Source organism: Trachypithecus francoisi, unplaced genomic scaffold, assembly GCF_009764315.1.
Source record: "Trachypithecus francoisi isolate TF-2019V2 unplaced genomic scaffold, Tfra_2.0 Lachesis_group4, whole genome shotgun sequence".
In the NCBI taxonomy this organism is placed as follows: domain Eukaryota; kingdom Metazoa; phylum Chordata; class Mammalia; order Primates; family Cercopithecidae; genus Trachypithecus; species Trachypithecus francoisi.
The window spans coordinates 118977825-118999002 of record NW_022681469.1 but is presented as its reverse complement, the minus strand read 5'-3'; the positions used below and the strand labels follow the sequence as shown (position 1 = coordinate 118999002).

Below are 21178 nucleotides of genomic sequence, written 5' to 3'. Positions count from 1 at the left end.
ATCTCATTCTTTTTTATGCATAAGCTGCATAGTACTTCATGGTGTATATGTACCACATTTTCTTTATTCAGTCTGTCACCAATGGGTATTTAAGTTGATTCCACACTTTTGCTATTGTGAATAGTGCTTCAGTGTTGGGGGTTTTGTGTGTGTGTGTGTGTGTTTTAATTAAGTTTCTTTTTTTAAATAGAGACAGGGTTTTGTCATATTGCCCAGGCTGGTCTGGAACTCCTGGTCTCAAGTGATCCTCCCACCTCAGCCTCCCAAAATGCTGGAATTACAAGCGTGAGCCACCATGCCCAATCTATAAGTAGGTTTCTGAGTCTTAAGTAAGTTTGAGATGGGCAGAGCTGACAGGGGAAGTCTTCCCAGGCAGGATTCACTGATGGACAAGAGCAAGGAGGTGGGCAGAAAAATGTTGTACGCAAGAGTGACCAGAGGCCAACCTGGTTGAAGCAGGAAATTCATATACAGAAATAGTAAGAGGCCAGGCACGGTGGCTCACACCTGTAATCCCAGAACTTTGGGAGGTCGAGGCGGGCATATCACCTGATGTCAGGAGCTCAAGACCAGCCTGGCCAATATGGTGAAACACTGTCTCTACTAAAAATACAAAACTTAGCCAGGCATGGTGGCGCAAGCCTGTAATCCCAGCTACTCAGAAGGCTGAGGAACAATAATTGTTTGAACTTGGAAGGTAGAGGTTGCAGTGAGCTGAGATCGTGCCACTGAGCTCCAGCCTGGGTGACAGAGTGAGACTTTGTCTCAAAAAAAACAAAACAAAACAAAAAAAACCCAAAGTTGGAGGACTCATACTTTCTGCTTTCAAAAGTTACTACAAAGCTACAGTAATCAAAACAGTGGTACTGGCATGAAGACAGACATATAGACCAATGGAATAGAATAAAAAGCTCAAAAATAAACACTCATGTATGAGGACAAATAATTTTCAATAAGGATACCAAAACCATTCGGTGAGGAAAGGGCAGTCTTTTCACAGATAATGCTGGGAAAACTGGATATTCGCATGCAAAAAAAATGAAGCTGGCACTCTGGGAGGCCGAGGCGGGCGGATCATGAGGTCAGGAGATCGAGACCATCCTGAGTAACACGGTGAAACCCTGTCTGTACTAAAAAATACAAAAAATCAGCCGGGCGTGGTGGTGGGCGCCTGTAGTCCCAGCTACTCAGGAGGCTGAGGCAGGAGAGTGGTGTGAACCCGGGAGACAGAGCTTGCAGTGAGCAGAAATAGTGCCGCTGCACTCTAGCCTGGGCGACAGAGTGAGACTCCGTCTCAAAAAAAAAAAAAAAAAAAGAAGTTGGATCCTTACTTAACACCCCGAGATGGGCAGATCACGAGGTCAGGAGATCAAGACCACCCTGGCTAACATGGTGAAACCCCGTCTCTACTAAAAATACAAAAAACTAGCCAGACGAGGTGGCGGGCGCCTGTAGTCCCAGCTACTCGGGAGGCTGAGGCAGGAGAATGGCGTAAACCCGGGAGGCGGAGCTTGCAGTGAGCTGAGATCCGGCCACTGCACTCCAGCCTGGGTGACAGAGCGAGACTCCGTCTCAAAAAAAAAAAAAAAAAAACTATAAAACTTAGATGGCTGATAAACCAAGTTTATGGGATATTATAAATCCTTTGTTGCCATTTCAACAGTGTTCAACAGGATCTTCACCAGGAGTAGTTTCCGTCTCAAGAAACTACTTTCTGGCCAGGTGTGGTGGCTCACGGCTGTAATCCCAGCACTTTGGGAGGCCGAGGTGGGCGGATCACGAGGTCAGCAGTTCCAGACCAGCCTGGCCAACATGGTGAAAACCCCGTCTCTACTAAAAATACAAAAATTAGCTGGGTGTGGTGGGGGGGGCTCCTGTAATCCCAGCTACTCAGGAAGCTGAGGCAAGAGAATCACTGGGCGACAGAGCGAGACTCCATCTCAAAAAAAAAAAAAAAATTACAACCCCTTGCCAGGCACAGTGGCTCATGCCTGTAATCCCAGCAATTTGGGAGTCCAAGGCAGGCGGATCACTTAAGACCAAGAGTTCGAGACCAGGCTGGCCAACAAGGCGAAGCCCCCTGTCTAAAAAATATACAAAAAGTAGCAGGGCATGGTGGTACACGGCTGTGATCCCAGCTACTCAGGAGGCTGAGGCATGAGGATCTCTTGAACCCACGAGGCGGCGGTTGCAGTGAGCCAAGATCACACCACTGCACTCCAGCGGGTGACAGAGCGAGACTCTGTTTCAAAAAAAAAATAAAACATAACAAAGAAACAACTTGTCATCTGTTGAAGTTTGATCATGAGATTTTAGCAATTTAGTCCCATCTTCACACTCTGCTTCTAATCCTAGTTCTTTTGCTATTTCCACCACATCTGCAATTCCTTCCTCCACTGAAGTCTTGAACCCCTCAAAGTTATCCATGAGGGTGGAATTCACTTCGAAACTCCTGCTAATGTGAGTATTTTCACCTCCTCCCATGAACCCTGAATGTTCTTAATGGCATCCAGAATGGCGAATTCTTTCCAGAAGGTTTTCAATTTACCTTGCCCAGATCCATCAGAGGAATAATTGTCTATGGCAGCTACAGCCTCACAACATGCATTTCTTAAATAATAAGACTTAAAAGTCTAAATTACTCCTTGATCCATGAACAGCAGAATGGATGTGTTGTTAGCAGGCATGAAAACAACATTAATTTCTTTGTACATCTTCAACAGAGCTCTTGGGTGACCAGGTACGTTGTCAGTGAACAATAATATTTTGAACAGAATCTTTTTTTTTCCTGAGCAGGAGGTGTCAACAGTGGGCTTCAAATATTCACCAAACCATCTCGTAAACAGATGTGCAGTCATCTAAGCTCCTTTGTTTCATTTCTAGAGCACAGGCAGAGTAGATTTAATGTAATTCTTCTTTTTTGAGACAGAGTTTTGTTCTTGTTGCCCAGGCTGGAGTGCAATGGCGCGATCTCGGCTCACTGCAACCTCTGCCTCCCAGGTTCAAGCGATTCTCCTGTCTCAGCCTCTCGAGTAGCTAGGATTATAGGTGCCTGCCACCACACCTGGCTAATTTTTGTATTTTTAGTAGAGACGGGGTTTTATCATATTGGTCCGGCTGGTCTCGAACTCCTGACCTTAGGTGATCCACCCACCTCAACCTCCCAAAGTGCTGTGATTACAGGTGTAAGCCACTACACCTGGCCAATTTAATGTAATTCTTAAGGGCCCTGGGATTTTCAGAATGGCAAAGGAGCATTAACTTCACTTTTTCTTTCTTTCTTTCTTTTTTTTTTTTTGAGGCGGAGTCTCGCTCTATCGCCGGGACTGGAGTGCAGTGGCAGGATCTCAGCTCACTGCAAGCTCTACCTCCCGGGTTCCCGCCATTCTCCTGCCTCAGCCTCCAGAGTAGCTGGGACTACAGGCGCCCGCCACCTCGCCCGGCTAGATATTTGTATTTTTTTAGTAGAGACGGGGTTTCACCGTGTTAGCCAGGATGGTCTCGATCTCCTGACCTCGTGATCTGCCCATCTCGGCCTCCCAAAGTGCTGGGATTACAGGCTTGAGCCACCGCGCTCGGCTGGCTTTAACTTCAAGTCACTAGCTGCATTACCCCAAACAACAGTCAGCCTGTCCTTTGAAACTGTGAAGCCAGGCATTAACTTCTCTCTAGCTATGAAAATCTTAGATAAACCAGACACAGTGTTGGCTCATGCCTATAATCCTAGTACTTTGTTTTCTTGTTTGTTTGTTTGTTCAAGACGAAGTTTCACTCTTGTTGCCCAGGTTGAAGTGCAGTGGCACGATCTTGGCTCACTGTAACCTCTGCCTCCTAGGTTCAAGTGATTCTCCTGCCTCAGCCTCCTGAGGAGCTGGGATTTCAGGTACCCACCACCATGCCCAACTAATTTTTGTATTTTTAGTAGAGACGGGGATTCACTGTGTTGGCCAGGCTGGTCTCGAACTCCTGACCTCAAGTGATCCACCGGCCTCAGCCTCCCAAAGTGCTGGGATTACAGGCATAAGCCATGGTGCCTGTCAACCCTTCTGGTCTTAAAGCTTGAGACTTACATTTACTTTGTCTGAGTTCCTTCTTCAGGAAATGACTGTCAGCCCTCTCAAAATGTATCAAATAACTGAAACTCACCAGATCATGGCATCTAGACAACGAAATGCCGGGCCCCTCATTCATCGTGATTGCTTCCTAACCCGTCCCGAGTTCCTGTTTTCCTATACATGGTTACAATTGTTCCCTGCTATATAAGACCCTAACTTCAGTCAATCAGGGAGATAGATTTGAGACCAATCTCCCATGTCAGCCACAGCACCCGATTAAAGCCTTCTTCCATGGCAATAAATGTCTCAGTGATTGACTTTCTGTGCAGCAAGCAGCAGGACCTAGCCTGAACTCCTGGTGTTTTGGTAACAAGAACAGTGCTTGGCATTTGTTAAGCATTCCATAAGTGGTAACTGTTCTAATATCTCAGGGGTATCTCAAACATATAGAGCACTGTGTAGGGAAAAGAAAGAGAGATCAGACTGTTACTGTGGCTATGTAGAAAAGGAAGACATAAGAAACTCCATTTTGATCTGTACTAAGAAAATTGTTTTGCCTTGAGATGCTGTTAATCTGTAACTTTAGCCCCAACCCTGTGCTCACAGAAACATGTGCCGTGTGGAATCAAGGTTTAAGGGATCTAGGGCTGTGCAGGATGTGTGCCTTGTTACCAATATGTTTACAGGCAGTATGCTTGGTAAAAGTCATCACCATTCTCCATTCTCGATTAACCAGGGGCACAATGAACTGCGGAAAGCCGCAGGGACTTCTGCCTAAGAAAGCCTGGGTATTGTCCAAGGTTTTCCCCCACTGAGAGAGCCTGAGATACGGCCTTGTGGGAAGGGAAAGACCTGACCATGCCCCAGCCTGACACCCGTAAAGGGTCCGTGCTGAGGATTAGTAAAAGAGGAAGGCCTCTTGTGGTTGAGATAAGAGGAAGGCCTCCATCTCCTTCATGTCCCTGGAAACGGAATGTCACTGTATAAAACCTTATCGTACATTCATTCTATTCTGAGATAGGAGAAAACCACCCTGTGGCTGGAGGCAAGACATGCTGGTGGCAATGCTGCTCTGTTATTCTTTACTACACTGAGATGTTTGGGTGGAGAGAAGCATAAATCTGGCCTAAGTACACATCCAGGCACAGGACCTTCCCTTGAACTTATTTGTGACACAGATTCCTTTGCTCACGTTTTCCTGCTGACCTTCTCCCCACTCTCACCCTGTTCTCCTGCCGCATTCTCCTTGCCGAGACAGTGAAAATAGTAATCAATAAATACTGACGGAACTCAGAGACCAGTGCTGGTGCGGGTCCTCCGTTTGCTGAGCACTGGTCCCCTGGGCCCACTGTTCTTTCTCTATACTTTGTCTCTGTGTCTTATTTCTGTTCTCAGTCTTTCATCCCACCTGACAATAAATACCCGCAGGTGTGGAGGGGCTGGCCCCTACAGCATTAGGGTGAAAGCTAAGATAAATTACAGAAAATAATTTCATTGCGGCCGGGCGTGGTGGCTCACGCCTGCAATCCCAGCACTTTGGGAGGCTGAGGCAGGTAGATCACAAGGTCAGGAGATCGAGACCATCCTGGCTAACATGGTGAAAGCCCGCCTCTACTAAAAATACAAAAAATTAGCTGGGCATGGTGGCGGGCACTTATAGTCCCAGCTACTCGGGAGGCTAAGGCAGGAGAATGGCGTGAACCTGGGAGGCGGAACTTGCAGTGAGTCGAGATCGTGCCACTGCACTCCAGCCTGGGTGACAGAGCGAGACTCTGTCTCAAATAAATAAATAAATAAATAAATAATAACAATAATAATTTCATTGCACATCTAAGTTTGTTACTGACATTCGGTAACTGCTAGAATGTCCCAAGTGGACACTCTAGAGTCTCCTTACTTGCATCCTATAGAGTGGAAAAAAACAAACAAAAATCCATCTTCCCCATCTCAGTAAATAACGCAACTACTCACCACCCACATGTTCAATCCAGAAACCTGGGAGTTGTCCTTGGTTTCTTCCTCTCCCTCACCACCATCTTCCTCCCTACCCATCCCATTCCTCATCAAATCCTGTTGATTCTAACTCCAAAATACATCCCAGATCTATCTTTCCTTCCCTATTTCTACAGCCACCTTCCAGTCATGTGACCATCATGTCTCAGTTGAATGTCTACAATAGCTTCCTGATTTTGCCGCTTCTCCTCCACTTCCCCTCTAATCTGCCTCACACCTTCTTTTTTTTTTTTTTTTTTTTTTTTTGAGATGGAATCTCACTCATCACCCAGGCTGGAGTGCAGTGGCACGATCTCGACTCACTGCAAGTTCCGCCTCCCAGGTTCACGCCATTCTCCTGCCTCAGCCTCCCGAGTAGCTGGGACTACAGGCACCCGTCACCACGCCCGGCTAATTTTTTGTATTTTTATAGAGATGGGGTTTCACCGGCTTCACACCTTCTTCTACACAGCCAGACAGTCCTTTAAAAATGTAAATCGGGCCGGACACGGTGACTCACGCCAGTAATCCCAGCACTTTGGGAGGCCGAGAAATGCAGATCACATGAGATCAGGAGTTCAAGACCAGCCTGGCCAAGATGGGAAAACCCCGTCTCTACTAAAAATACAAAAATTAGCCAGGCGCCTGTAATCCCAGCTACTCGGGAGACTGAGGCAGAGAACTGCTTGAACCTGGGAGGCGGAGGTTGCAGTGAGCTGAGATGGCGCCACTGTACTCCAGCTTGGGAGACAGAGCAAGGCTCCGTCTAAAAAAAAGAAAAAAATGTAAATTGGCTGGGCATGGTGGCTCACACCTATTATCCCAGCACTTTGGGAGGCGGAGGTGGGTGGATCACTTGAGGTCAGGAGTTTGAGACCAGCCTGGCCAACATGGTGAAATCCTGTCTCTACAAAAAATACAAAAAATTAGCCAGGTGTGGTGGCTCACACCTGTAGTCCCAGGAGACTGAGCCAGAAGAATCACTTGAACCCAGGAGGTGGCGGTTGAATGAGCCGAAATTGCACCATGGCACTCCAGCCTCGGTGACAAGAGCAAAACTCCATCTCAAAAATAAAAATAAAAATAAATGTAAATCACAGTGGTGCACACCTGTAGTCCCATCTAGTCCAGAGGCTGAGGAGGGAAGATCGCTTGAGCCCAGGAGTTGAAGGTCAGACTGGGCAACATAGTGAGACCCCCATCTCTAAAACTAAAATAAATAAATATGTAAAATTAGCCAGTGTGGTGGTACACACCTGTAGTCCCAGCTACTCAGGAGGCTAAGGCAGGAGAATCACTCGAGCCAGGAAGTTGAAGGCTATAATGAGCTATGATTGTTTCCCTGCACTTCACACTCCAGCCTGGATATGACAGTGTAAAACCCTGTCTTTTAAAAAAGAAAAAAAAAAGAAGCTAAGTTCAGTGTCTCACGCCTGTAAACACTTTGGGAGGTTGAGGTGGGAGGATCACTTGAGCTCAGAAGTTTGAGATCAACCTGGGTGATGTGGTGAAACCCCGTCTCTACCACAAATACAAAAATTAGGCTGGGCGTGGTGGCACACACCTGTAATCCCAGCTATTTGGGAGGCTGAGGCAGGAAAATTGCTTGAGCTCAGGGGGCAGAGACTGCAGTGAGTCGAGATCGCACCACTGTATTCCAGCCTGGGTGACAGAGCAAGACTCCTATATTGCTGCCTCCTCTTGGACTTGTCCATTTTGGCCCACTCCAGACATTTCCCTTCCTGGTCATCAGCATGATCTTTTAACAACATAAAATATGCTTCTATGTTAATCTATTTGTTCTTTTGTACATTTTCCTGTTTTTCTGGGCTCTGTGTTCTGGGGTCTCAAACAAGCAAACAAAAAAAATTAGCCAGGTGTGGTGGATGCACCTGTGGGTCCAGCTACTTGGGAGGCTGAGATGGGAGGATCTCTTGGGTCCAGGAGGCAGAGGCTGCAGTGAGCCGAGATCCTGCCACTGCACTCCAGCCTGGGCAACAGAGCCAGACTCTGTCTCAAAAAAAAAAAAAAAGAAAAGAAAAGGTAAGTCAGTTGGTTGTGGACCAATATGTATGGCATTCTAGCAGTTACCGAATGTCAGTAACAAACTTAAACGTGCAATGACATTATTTTCTGTAATTCATCTTAGAGTCCATCCTCAATGTCTATTCTGCAGAGGCAGCTGGAAACAATTTTTTTTTTTTTTTTTTTGAGATAGAGTCTCGCTCCTTCAACAAGGCTGGAGTGCAGTGACTCAATCTCGGCTCACTGCAACCTCCACCGCTCAGGTTCAAGCAATTCTCCTGCCTTAGCCTCCCAAGTAGCTGGGATTATAGGTGTGCGCCACCACGCTGGCTAATTTTTGTATTTTTAGTAGAGACAGGGTTTCCCCATGTTGGGCAGGCTGGTCTCAAACTCCTGACCTCAAGTGATCCACCTGCCTCAGCCTCCCAAAGTGAGATTTCTCAGCCTCCCAAAGCTGAGATTACAGACGTGACCATCACACCCGGCCTGGAAACAAATTTAACCTCAGTCCTCCTGAGACTGGGCCACAATTCCCAGATACTCAACAGGGCCAGATTTGCTTAGAGAGGAGGGAGGCTGCAGGGAATTGTACAGCATCCAGCCCTCAAGCAACAAGGACAAGATATCCATCATCCTGTGTCAACGGCCCCTTCAGTCCTGCAGGCTGCACTGTGTCTGCTCTGAACCCGGACAACACGGGAATATTTTGCAAGCTGGTGATGGCCCTGCCTGCCTGGCAGGCTCATGAGCCATTCTTCTCTGGGGACCCTGCCAAGAAGCAGGTGGCAGATCTTCCTTCCATTCTTGGCCAAGATACTGTCTCTGCTAAGGCATTCCCTTCCCTTAAGGGCTTCAGCTTTCGAAACACATAAACCAGCTTTTCCACTCTTAGGTCCAGTCTTATGCATCCCCTAGGGCAATGAGCCCAGAACACAGAAAAATAGGAAAATGTACACAAGAAGAAAATAGATTAACATAGAAGCATATTTTATGTTGTTAAAAGATCATGCTGATGACCAGGGAGGGAACTGTCTGGAGGAGCCAAAATGGACAAGTCCAGGAGGAGGCAGCAAGGCAGAGGGGCAGAGGAGAGATGGGGCCCTAGAGATGGAGGGTGCTAGATGGAAATTAGAGCTTGGCCGGGCCCGGTGGCTCAGGACTGTAATCCCAGCACTTCGGGAGGCTGAGGCCGGAGGATCACTTGAGCCCAGGAGTTTGCGACCAGCCTAGGATACACGGCAAAACCCCATCTCTACCAAAAATACAAAAATTAGTCAGGCAAGGTGGCACAAGATGGCAAGGTCCCAGCTACTGGGGATACTGTGGTAGAAGGATCACCTGCGCCCAGGAAGTTGAGGTTGCAGTGGCTAATACTGCACCACTGCATTCCAGCCTCGACAACAGAGTGAGACTCTGTCTCAAAAAATAATAATACAATAAAAATGGGCAACAGAGTGAGACCCTGTCTCAAAAAGTAATAATAAAATTAAAATAAAATTTAAAATTAGGCCGGGTATAGTGGCTCACGCCTGTAATCCCAGCACTTTGGGAAGCAGAGGCAAGCAGATTACCTGAGGTCAGGAGTTCGAGACCAGCCTGGCCAACACGGTGAAACCCCAGCTCTACTAAAAATACCAAAATTAGCCGGGTGTGGTGGCACACGCCTGTAATCCCAGTTACTTGGGAGTCTAAGGCATGAGATAATCACTTGAACCCGGGAGGTAGAGGTTGCCGTGAGCTGCAATTTTGCCACTGCACTCCAGCCTGGACAACAGAGTAAGACTCTGTCTCTAAATAAATAAATAAATAAATAAATTTTAAAAAGCAATCACAGCTATTTAGGGGATCAAAATAAACAGAACCAGTGGGGCACAGTGGCTCATGCCTGTAATCCCAGCACTTTGGGAGGCCAAGGTGGGTGGATCATGAGGTCAAGAGATGGAGACCATCCTGACCAACATAGTGAAACCCCATCTCTACTAAAAATACAAAAAAAATAGCTGGGTGTGGTGGCACATGCCTGTGGTCCCAGCTACTCAGGAGGCTGAAGCAGGAGAATCACTTGAACCAGAGGTTGTGCAGAGGTTGCAGTGAGCTGAGATCACACCACCGCACTCCAGCCTGGCAACAGAGCAAGACTATGTCTCAAAAAAAAAAAAGAAAAAAAAAAATCAACAGAACCAGACAAAGTATTAGATGCGGACATGTCATCAATTATAGACTGGCTTAAGAAAATGTGGCACATATACACCATGGAATACTATGCAGCCATAAAAAAGGATGACTTCATGTCCTTTGTGGGGACATGGATGAAGCTGGAAACCATCATTCTGAGCAAACTAGCACAAGGACAGAAAACCAAACACCACATGTTCTCACTCATAGGTGGGAACTGAACAATGAGATCACTTGGACACAGGAAGGGGAACATCACACACCTGGGCCTGTGGGGTGGGGGGAGGGGGGAGGAATAGCATTAGGAGATATGCCTAATGTAAATGACGAGTTAATGGGTGCAGCACACCCACATGGCGCATGTATACATATGTAACAAACCTGCAGGTTGTGCACATATACCCTAGAACTTAAAGTATAAAAAAAAAAAAAAAGGATTAAATTGGTGAAAAAGAAGATGGAAGGAGAGAGGAGGCCTCAAGAACTACTCCTAGCCAAATGTGGTGGTGCATGTCTGTAGTCCCAGCTACTCAGGAGGCTGAGGTGAGAGGATTGCTTGAGCCCAGGAATTGGAGGCTGCAGTGAGCTACCACTACTCCAGCCTGGGCAAAAGAGCAAGATCTCATCTCTAAAAAGAAAAAGAAAAAAGTGGTGGCCAGGCACAGTGGCTCATGCCTATAATCCCAGCATTTTGGGAGGCTGAGGCGGGCAGATCACCTGATCACCTGAGGTCAGGAGTTCGAGACCGGCCTGACCAACATAGAGAAACTCTATCTCTACTAAAAATAAAAAATTAGCCAGGCATGGTGGTGCATGTCTGTAATCCCAGTACTGTGGGAAACCGTGGCTGAAGGACTGCGTGGGCCCAGGAGTTTGAGACCAGCCTGGGCAACAAAGCAAGACTATCTCTAGAAAAAAGATTTAAAAATAGCCAAATGTAGTGGCACACACCTCTACAGAAAAAAAAAAAAAAAAAAAAAAAAAGCAGGGCATGGTGGCACACACTAATAATCCTAGCAACTTGGGAGGCTGAGGTGGGAGGCTCTCTTGAGCCCAGAAGTTAGAGGCTACAGTGAACTCTGTTTGTGCCACTGCACTCCAGCTGGGTGACAGAGAGAGACTGTAAAAATTACATTAAAAATAAAAATTGGCCGGGCGCGGTGGCTCAAGCCTGTAATCCCAGCACTTTGGGAGGCCGAGACGGGCGGATCACGAGGTCAGGAGATCGAGACCATCCTGGCGAACACGGTGAAACCCCGTCTCTACTAAAAATACAAAAACTAGCCGGGCGAGGCGGCGGGCGCCTGTAGTCCCAGCTACTCGGGAGGCTGAGGCAGGAGAATGGCGTAAACCCGGGAGGCGGAGCTTGCAGTGAGCTGAGATCCGGCCACTGCACTCCAGTCCGGGCGACGGAGCGAAACTCCGCCTCAAAAAATAAAAATAAAAAAAATAATAATAATAAAAAAATAATAAAAAATAAAAATAAAAAAAATAAAAATTAGGCTGGCGTAGTGGCTCACACCTGTAATCCCAACACTTTGGGAGGCTGAAGCAGGTGAAACATCTGAGGTCAGGAGTTCAAGACCAACCTGGCCAACATGGTGAAACCCCACTGTCTCTATTAAAAATACACAAATTAGCTGGGTGTGTTGGTGCGCACCTGTAATCCCAGCTACTCAGAAAGCTGAGGCAGAAAAAATCACTTGAACCTGAGAGGCAGAGATTGTAGTGAGCTGCGATTGTGCCACTGCATTCCAGCCTAGGCAACAGAGCAAGACTCCGTCTCCAAAAAATAAAGACACCAGGGTCAGGCGCAGTGGCTAACTCCTGTAATCCCAGCACTTTGGAAGGCTAAGGCAGGCGGATCACAAGGTCAGGAGTTCGAGACCAGGCTGGCCAACATAGTGAAACCCCATCTCTACGAAAACTACAAAAATTAGCCAGGCATGGTGGCGTATGCCTGTAGTCCCAGCTACTTGGGAGGCTGAGGCAGGAGAATCGCTTGAACCCAGGAGGCAGAAGTTGCAGTGAGCCAAGATGGTGCCATTGCACTCCAGCTTGGGCGACAGAGTGAGACTTCTCTCAAAATAAATAAAGAAAGGCCGAGTGCAGTGGTTCACGCCTGTAATCCCAGCACTTTGGGAGGCCGAGGTGGGCGGATCACGAGGTCAGGAGATCAAGACCATCCTGGTTAACACGGTGAAACCCCATCTCTACTAAACAAAATACAAAAAATTAGCTGGGAGTGGTGGCGAGCGCCTGTAGTCCCAGCTACTCGGGAGGCTGAGGCAGCAGAATGGTGTGAACCCGGGAGGTGGAGCTTCAGTGAGCCAAGATCACGCCACTGCATTCCAGCCTGGGCAACAGAGCGAGACTCCATCTCAAAAAAAAAAAAAAAAATCACGCCTGTAATCCCAGCACTTAGGGAGGCCAAGGCAGGAGGATTATTTGAGCCCAGGAATTTGAGACCAGCCTGGGCAACAATAGCCAGACCCCGTCTCAATAAAAAAGAAAAAAAGAAAGAATCTGTATGTGTGATGAGACGTTCCTGGGAGACACTGGGTCTTCCGCAGAGTCAGGAGGCAGGAAAAAGTAGTTGACAACCAGCAGGGCACGATGGCTCATGCCTGTAATCCCAACACTTTGGGAGGACGAGGTGGACAGGTCATCTGAGGTCAGGAGTTTGACACCAGTCTGGCCAACATGGTGAAACCCTGTCTCTACTAAAAATACAAAAATTAGCCGGGCGTGGTGATGTGTGCCAGTAATCCTAGCTACTCTGAAGGCTAAGGCAGGAGAATCGCTTGAACCCGGGAGGTGGAGGTTGCAGTGAGCCAAGATCGCGCCATTGCACTCCAGCCTGGGTGACAGAGCGAGACTCCATCTCAAAAAAAACCAAAAACTGCCAACTGTTACTGTCAGCAGGGCCTGTTGGAGGTTAGGGAGCAGAAGGAGGAGTGACTGGAAGTATGAGAATCTGTGGGGCTGGTGAGAATCTGTGGACAATCTGTGGGAAGGCTTGGTGGGGAGCAGGTGCAGGTGAGGCAGGGAGGTGGCAGAGAGAGCTCGTGGACATGTTCTGGACACCAGAGCCCTGGCCTGATCCTGTGCCGTCCCCACCTTCTCCGGATGGCTGGGGCCAACCTAACCTGCTTCGAAGAAAATAAATACTCAGACACAATCCTTTGTTGTGAGATTGATTAATTTGTTGTTTTGTTCACGGCTGTGTCTACGACGGTGCTTGGTGCACAGTGAGAGGCTCTAATGGATCTGGGCTTGTTGAAGCAAGGCAGGAAGGAGCCAGTGTTCTCAAAGTGTTGGGTGAGTCGTAGGGGAGGCGCACCCGGCAACAGACCTGCAGGGATTACCATTCCCACGTGGGAAAGGTTGCTGTGCAGATTAAACGAGATAATGTATATGAAAATCCCGACTGCTTAATACATCGACTCAGGTTCAAAATCTGGGAGGAGAGAAGCTGGGCTGATGTGGGGGTTGAGTTGGGAGGAGGTTTTGAGGGGAGTCACATAGGGGCCCACTGGGGACAGCCCCACAGGAAAGCTCCAGGGGTCTTCCGGGAAGCCCCAGCTGGTGCCAGCACAGCTGACACTCCTGCCCCACCTGGCCCGGCCAGCAGGAATTTGCCCCATGACCTCCTCTGGCACGCTGCTGTCACCATGGCGACCTGCCACAAAACAAGCAGCCCAATTGTCCCTGCTCAGCGGGGCAGGTGAAACCCTGGCCACGTGACCGATACTGGGACAGGTGCGGTTAAGGGACACCCGCCACCTCCCCTCCTTAACCCATTCAATGCCACCGCCACTTAGGCGCAGTGTCCTGGCTGCCTCAGGCCGCACCCCTTCGGCCCTTGGTCCCCACAGCCTGAAGGGTGGTGACAAAATACACGGAGCAGCGCATTAAGAGTCAGTGAAGGAAAGAATCCGGGCCATGTCCTGGCTAAGTGACTTGGAGCTGGGTTACTTCGCCATCCAAGCCTCTCTTTCCTCATCAGCAAAATAAGGATGGCACCTTCCCACTTCACAGGAAGGCTGGGAACATGGATGGGGCAGTGTAGACTCGACCTCCAAAGAGCGATAGCCCATTTCACCTCCCACCTTCACCTCCGCAGGTCAGGGGCTCCGGAAGGCCTCCCCTCTGGCCTCCCCCAGAAGGAGGCCTTCGCCAACCGACAGCAAGCTTCTTGGCCAGGTAGCAACAACCCCTCCCCTGAGCCCACCTCTTTCTCTGGAACGTTCAAGTGGAAACATCAAACCAACTGGTTTTTCTGCTTGTCTTCACCAGCCACCTGATCAGGGCTGGGGCCCCGGACTCTGAGTAAATATCTCAAGGCTGCTTCTGCCCCTAGATATGGGGCTTTTGCGCCAGGCTGAGATTACCTTGTGGATTGTGGGGTGTGTGGCACGGAGCAGTTTGCAAGCACCTTTGAGGCCAGGCACAGTGGCTCACTCCTGTAATCCCAGCACTTTGGGAGGTCGAGGCAGGAGGATCACCTGAGGTCAGGAGTTCAAGACCAGCCTGCCCAACACGGTGAAACCCAGTCTCTGCTACAAATACAAAAATTAGCTGTGCGTGGTGGCGCACACATGCAATCCCAGCTACTTGGGTGGCTGAGAATCGCTTGAACCCGGGAGGTGGAGGTTGCAGTGCACTGAGATTGTCACACTACACTCCAGCCTGGGCAACAGAGAGAGACTCCGTCTCAAAACAAACAAACAAACAAAAAGCACCTTTGAAATACTATTGTTCTGAATCTTCAACCCTCATGCCCTTCATCCGCCAACTCTAGACAAACACCCTCCAAGGACCCCTCCCAGGCCTGGGACCAGCCCCCATCCAGGGCTCAAATGTCCTCATCACTCCCCTAATTATTATGTGAGAAACAAATGATCGCACCACCTGGTGTGCTTAGAGTCCCCGGTGACCTCAGCCCTCCTCAGATTAGAACCAAACACCTAAGAGTCCCATTAGGCAGGAGATGGAGCTTTACAGAGTTAGGACACATCCTTAGCTCTGCCAACATGGTGAAACCCCACCTCTACCAAAACCAGTAAAAATCAGCCGGGTGTGGTGGTGCACGCCTTTAGTCCCAGCTACTCAGGAGGCTGAGGCATAAGAATTGCTTGAACCCGGGAAGCGGAGGTTGCAGTGAGCCGGGTTCTAGCCTGGGTGACAAAGCCAGACCCTGTCTCAAAAAAAAAAAAGTAATGGCCGGGCGCAGTGGCTCATGCCTGTAATCCCAGCACTTTGGGAGGCTGAGGCGGGTGGATCACCTGAGGTCGGGAGTTTGAGACCAGCCTGACCAACGTGGAGAAACCCAGTCTCTACTGTATTGTAAAAATACAAAATTAGCTGGGCATAGTGGCGCATGCCTGTAATCCTAGCTACTTGGGAGGCTGAGGCAGGAGAATCACTTGAACCCAGGAGGTGGAGGTTGCAGTGAGCCGAGATCACACCACTGCACTCCAGCCTGGGCAACAAGAGCGAAACTCCGTCTCAAATAATAATAATAATAATAATTAATTAATTAATTTTTTAAAAAAAGAGTTAGGACTCATCCTGTGGGTCCTGGACCGCCCTAAGGAGGTGGGGGAGGGGCCAGTATAAGACTAGCTGGCCCAGGTGTCATCTCCAGGAGAGCCACTAACCCAGCCACCTGCAGAACTTTCACATAAGCATTTCCCAGCGACCTGAACCTCTCGATGACTATTACCACTTTGCACCAGATGAACAAGACATGGCTCCTGCTGTGGACGCACACAGGGAGGGCCACCTCTATAATACTACACAGTAGCCTCTGAGAAATGCTTCGAGAACGTTCGATCAAAGAGATTAGTTTTAACTCAGAAAATCTGGGAAGGCTTGAGGAGGCAGCAGTTATACAAGGCCTTAAAAGGCCTATAGCTGGCCAGGTGCGGTGGCTCAAGCCTGTAATCCTAGCACTTTGGGAGGCCGAGGCGGGCGGATCACGAGGTCAGGAGATCGAGATCATCGTGGCTAACACGGTGAAACCCTGTCTCTACTAAAAATACAAAAAAATTAGCTGGGCGTGGTGGCGGGCGCCTGTAGTCCCAGCTACTCGGAAGGCTGAGGCAGCAGAACGGCCTGAACCCGGGAGGCGGAGCTTGCAATGAGCCGAGATCCGGCCACTGCACTCCAGCCTGGGCGACAGAGCGAGACTCTCAAAAAAAAAAAAAAGCCTATAGCTGAGGCCAGGCATGGTGGTGCACACCTGCTGAGCAGTTCCATCTGCTCTGGAGGCTGAGGCAGGAGGATCACTTGAGTCTAGGAATTCCAGACCAGCCTGAAACTGTCCCCTTGCTATGCCTAGAACATAGCAAGACCCTATCTCTACAAAACAGAAAAAAATTAGCCAGACATGATGGCGCACACCTGTGGTCCCAGATATTCGGGAGGCTGAGGCAGGAAGACTGCTTGGGCCCGGGAGGAAGAGGTTGCAGTGAGCCATGATTGTGCCACTGTACTCCAGCCTGGGGTGACGCAGTGAAACCTTGTCTCAGAAAAAATAAAATAAAAGCCATATACCTGAGATGGGAGGGTTGCTTGAGGCCAGGAGCTGGAGACCAGCTTGAGCAAGGTAGCAAGACCCTTCTCTAAAAAAAATTTTGTTGGGCCAGGTGTGGTGGCTCATGCCTGTAATCTCAGCACTTTGAGCTCGGAGTTCGAGATCAGCCTGGGCAACATAGTAAGACCCTGGTTCTATTTAAATTTTTTTTTTTTTTTTTTTTTTTTGAGATGGAGTCTCGCTCTGTTACTGAGGCTGGAATGCAGTGGCAAGATCTTGGCTCACTGCAACCTCCATCTCCCAAGTTCACACGATTCTCCTGCCTTAGCCTCCCAAGTAGCTGGGACTTACAGGGCCGTGCCACCAGGCCCGGCATTTTTTTTTTTTTTTTTTTGAAACGGAGTCTGTCTCCATTCCCGAGGCTGGCGTGCAGTGGCTCAATTTCCACCCATTGCAACCTCGGTCTCCTGAGTTCAAGCGATTCTCCTGCCTCAGCCTCCCGAGTAGCTGAGATTACAGGCACCTGCCACCATGCCCAGCTAATTTTTGTATTTTTAGTAGAGACGGGGTTTCGCCATGTTGGCCAGGGTGGTCTTGAACTACTGGCCTCAGGTGATCCACCCGCCTCAGCCTCCCAAAGTACTGGGATTACAGGAGTGAGCCGTCACGCCCGACCTAAAAAAAAAATTTTAACCATGATTCTGAAAGAAAGAAAGAAAAAAAAAAAGTTAAAATTAGTCTGCGCCTGTAGTCCCAGATTCTCGGGAGGAAACGGCGGGAGGATCGTTTGAGCCCAGGAAGTCGAGGCTGCAGGTGAGCTACGGTCGCGTCACTGCACTCCGGCCTGGGCGAGGGTAAGACCCCCCACCAAAAAAAAAGTATAGGACTCGGGCAACTGGCTATCTGGAAGACAGATAGCACCCCAGCAGGAGGAGGTGGGGTGTGGAGAAGACCTTGAAAGGCAGGGTGCCTGATAGGGGAGTATGAGAACGGGGAGTATGGGCGGAAAAGCAGGCGGGATCAGACTGGGAGAGGCTCCCCCAAATGTAAAGGGGACAGAGGGGCTTGGGGAAGAGCTCTATTCTAGATCGACGACTCCAGGATGTGTGGGTGCCTGTGCTCCGGCCGGCCCGGGCCCCCAGCAGTGGAGCACGGCGCCACCACACTGGCGCTCCGCCGCCCAGAGCCACCCTGGCGCCGCTCGCCCCCGCCGGCGGCACAGAAACGATGGCAGCCACCCAGGTCAGTGAGCGACGACAGGTGTGGGGCGACAGGCCCAAGCTGCAGCACAGAACCGAGCACGCGCAGAGCAGCGCAGACCAAATTCCCAGATCTTAGGGCCGGAAGGTAGCGATTCCCCGCGCGGATTCTATGCAGGGCGGAGCTTCGCGAGGGGCGGGGCAAGCACCTTGGGTGGCCCCCGCCTAGGGCGTAGCCAGGTGCGGCGCTCAGGGCGACCGGCGCAAGGCCTGCGGGATTACATAATGGCGTAAGGGGCGGGGATGGAGGCGGGGCCGGACCGTTCTCGGGGACTACGTAAGGAAACGTGACCGAGGGCGGAGAATCCGCGATGGGGGCGGGGAGAGGGCGCGACTCAAGTCGGAAGTGGGCGGGACTTCAAGACGGAAGTGGGCGGGGCTCCGAGCGAGGGCAGAAGAAGGAACGTGGGTAGGCCGTACCTCGCGAGGTGCGAGCAGGAAAACGGCTTGCAAGCATGCTCCGCTGGACCCGAGCTTGGAGGCTCCCCCGTGAGGGGCTCGGCTCGCACAGTCCTAGCTTCGCGAGGGTGCCTGTCGCACCCAGCAGCAGCGGCGGCCGAGGGGAGGCCGAGCCGAGGTCAGTCAGGGGCACCGGGCAGGAGGCGCCCTGTCCTCCTTTTCCTGCCGGGCCCCGACGGCCCCATCTCCTCCCCTTGGACCCGTCGCCTCCCAGGCCTCTCCCCCAAAGCCCTTTCCCCTACCCCTTTCCCCGCCTCCGCCGGCTCAGACCCTGACCCGGATCCTTCCCCTGCCAGGCCGCTTCCGCTTTCCTACAGGCTTCTGGACGGGGAGGCAGCCCTCCCGGCCGTCGTTTTTCTGCACGGGCTCTTCGGCTGCAAAACTAACTTCAACTCCATCGCCAAGGCCTTCGCCCAGCAGACAGGACGTAGGGTGCGCTTCCGAGTGGGCGGGGCCTGGGAGGAGGCGGGGCTGGGGCGTCCCGGTTCTCGGGGTCCCGCTCCTCACGCTGAGTGTGGACCCTGAGCGGCAACCCCGTTTATTCCTTCACGTTGCCATCTTCATTAATTCATGTTGTAGATCTCCATCGGCGCTGGCCAATGACTAGGCGCCTGCACCCTTTCCATGAAGGGGCCTGCTTGTTTCCTAGGGATGACCGGGAGCTCACCACCTCTTATGGCAGCCCGTTCTTCTGTGCTCCTACTGTTGGAAATTCCTGGAGTCTCGTTCCTGGCATTCTCCGGGATTACCCCCCAGCCTGGCCAGCCCTTCAGAGACGTGGTCACAACCCTGGGGCCTGCTCTTCTCTGGCAGAGTGGCCCTAGGTTCTTCATCTGGGCCTTCTAGGTCTGGAAACTGGGCCTTCCCACCGTCTGGGCCCTTCCCCTCTGCGGGGTGTATCCCCAGGCTCTCCACACCCTTGACCTGCTGTCCCTACAAGGCCTTTGGCTGTCTACCCTAGAATGGGGATACCAACGCAGCTCCGTCTCACCCCACTCCCCAGGTGCTGACAGTGGATGCTCGTAACCATGGTAACAGCCCCCACAGCCCAGACATGAGCTACGAGATCATGAGCCAGGACCTGCAGGACCTCCTGCCCCGGCTGGGCCTGGTGCCCAGCGTCATCGTTGGCCACAGCATGGGAGGGAGGACAGCCATGCTGCTGGCATTACAGAGGGTGAGCCGCCCCTGTCTGGGGCCTCCTCCCATTCGGTATATACCCTGAGTGCCCCACAGGCAACCTGGGACTCAAATGATCCTTGGATGACCACATTCAGACTCCAGGAGCCGTGCCTGAGACTCACTGTGTCTGCCTAAGACTGGTCCCAATTCGGTTCTCTCCCACAGCCAGAGCTGGTGGAACGTCTGATTGCTGTAGATATCAGCCCAGTGGAAGGCACAGGTTCCTCCCACTTTCCTGCCTATGTGGCAGCCATGAGGACCGTCAACATCCCAGATGGGCTGCCCCACTCCCGTGCCCGAAAACTGGCAGATGAACAGCTCAGTTCTGTCGTCCAGGTGATACACCCAAGCCCCCCTTATGCTATTGTAGACCGGGACCTGTCAAGGGAAGAGTGGTACCCTCAGTTCGCACAAGGAACCCCCCCAACTGCTGCACCCCCACAGAACCTAGCCGTACGGCAGTACCTGCTCACCAACCTGGTAGAGGTAGACGGGCGCCTCGCGTGGAGGTTGAACTTGGATGCCCTGGCCCAGCACCTAGACAAGCTCTTGACTTTCCCACAGAGGCAGGAGTCCTACCTCGGACCAACACTCTTTCTCTTCGGTGGAAACTCCCAATTCGTGCAGTAAGCCAGCTTGGGTAATGGGAGGCGCATGCTTTACTTGCCCAGGCCCTAGCCTGGGGACCCTACCAGGGGAGGCCTTGGGTATGGAAGGGGGGTGGCTGAGAGGCCAGAAATACCACTGGGCATGTGGGCTCATGCAGCTCTCTCTGTTTCTCCCCACTCTGCTTACACTTGTCTCTTTCACTCCTCCTCATCCCACTTTCACCCATTTTCGATGGCCATCACTGCGATGCACAGTCCCAGCCACCACCCTGAGATTATGCGGCTCTTCCCTCGGGCCCAGATACAGACGGTGCCGAACGCTGGCCACTGGATCCACGCTGAACGCCCACAGGACTTCATAGCTGCCATCCGAGGCTTCCTGGTCTAAGAGTTGCTGGCAAGAAGGGGGCTGGGCGCAGTGGCTCATGCCTGTAATTCCAGCACTTTGGGAGGCTGAGGTGGGAGGATCACTTGACGCCAGGAGTTCGAGACCAGCCTGGCCAACATGATGAAAACCAGTCTCTACTAAAAGTACAAAAATTAGCCTGACGTGGTGGTGCATGCCTGTAATCCCAGCTACTCAGGAGGCTGAGGCAGGAGAATCACTTGAACCCGGGAGGTGGAGGTTGCAGTGAGCCGAGATCACACCACTACACTCCAGCCTGGGCAACAGAGCAACACTCCGTCTCAAAAAAGACAAAACAAAACAAAGAGGAAGCACAAAACCCCAGGTTTCCAGTCCCTGCAGCCTGCTCCACATTTGGGCACAGAAGGACTCAGATGGGCACTGAGTAGGCACAAGGTTTTACAGGGGTGGTCAGACCTCAGGCTTTAATGAATAAAGACATTACTCCCAAAGTCCTGGGCTGAGGTCTGTGTCAC

General features: G+C 50.9%; 1 protein-coding gene across 4 annotated transcripts; it reads left to right on the top strand.

Annotated features, from left to right (window-relative positions):
* The first annotated feature begins 18403 nt into the window (after positions 1-18403).
* Positions 18404-21154, top strand: ABHD11 (abhydrolase domain containing 11). 4 transcript variants are annotated; one of them, XM_033192773.1, is made up of 7 exons: positions 18506-18624; positions 18803-18938; positions 19156-19352; positions 19510-19683; positions 19854-20024; positions 20133-20314; positions 20552-21154. In XM_033192773.1, exons 4-7 carry the CDS (start codon positions 19561-19563, stop codon positions 20682-20684), a joined length of 609 nt encoding a protein of 202 aa, XP_033048664.1. In that variant the 5' UTR covers positions 18506-18624; positions 18803-18938; positions 19156-19352; positions 19510-19560; the 3' UTR covers positions 20685-21154. The 4 variants fall into 4 exon arrangements, with proteins under 4 accessions (XP_033048662.1, XP_033048665.1, XP_033048664.1 ...); XM_033192771.1 differs by lacking the exon at positions 19156-19352 and having other exon boundaries at positions 18404-18624; XM_033192772.1 differs by lacking the exon at positions 18506-18624 and having other exon boundaries at positions 18883-18938; positions 19086-19352.
* The last annotated feature ends 24 nt before the right edge of the window (positions 21155-21178 follow it).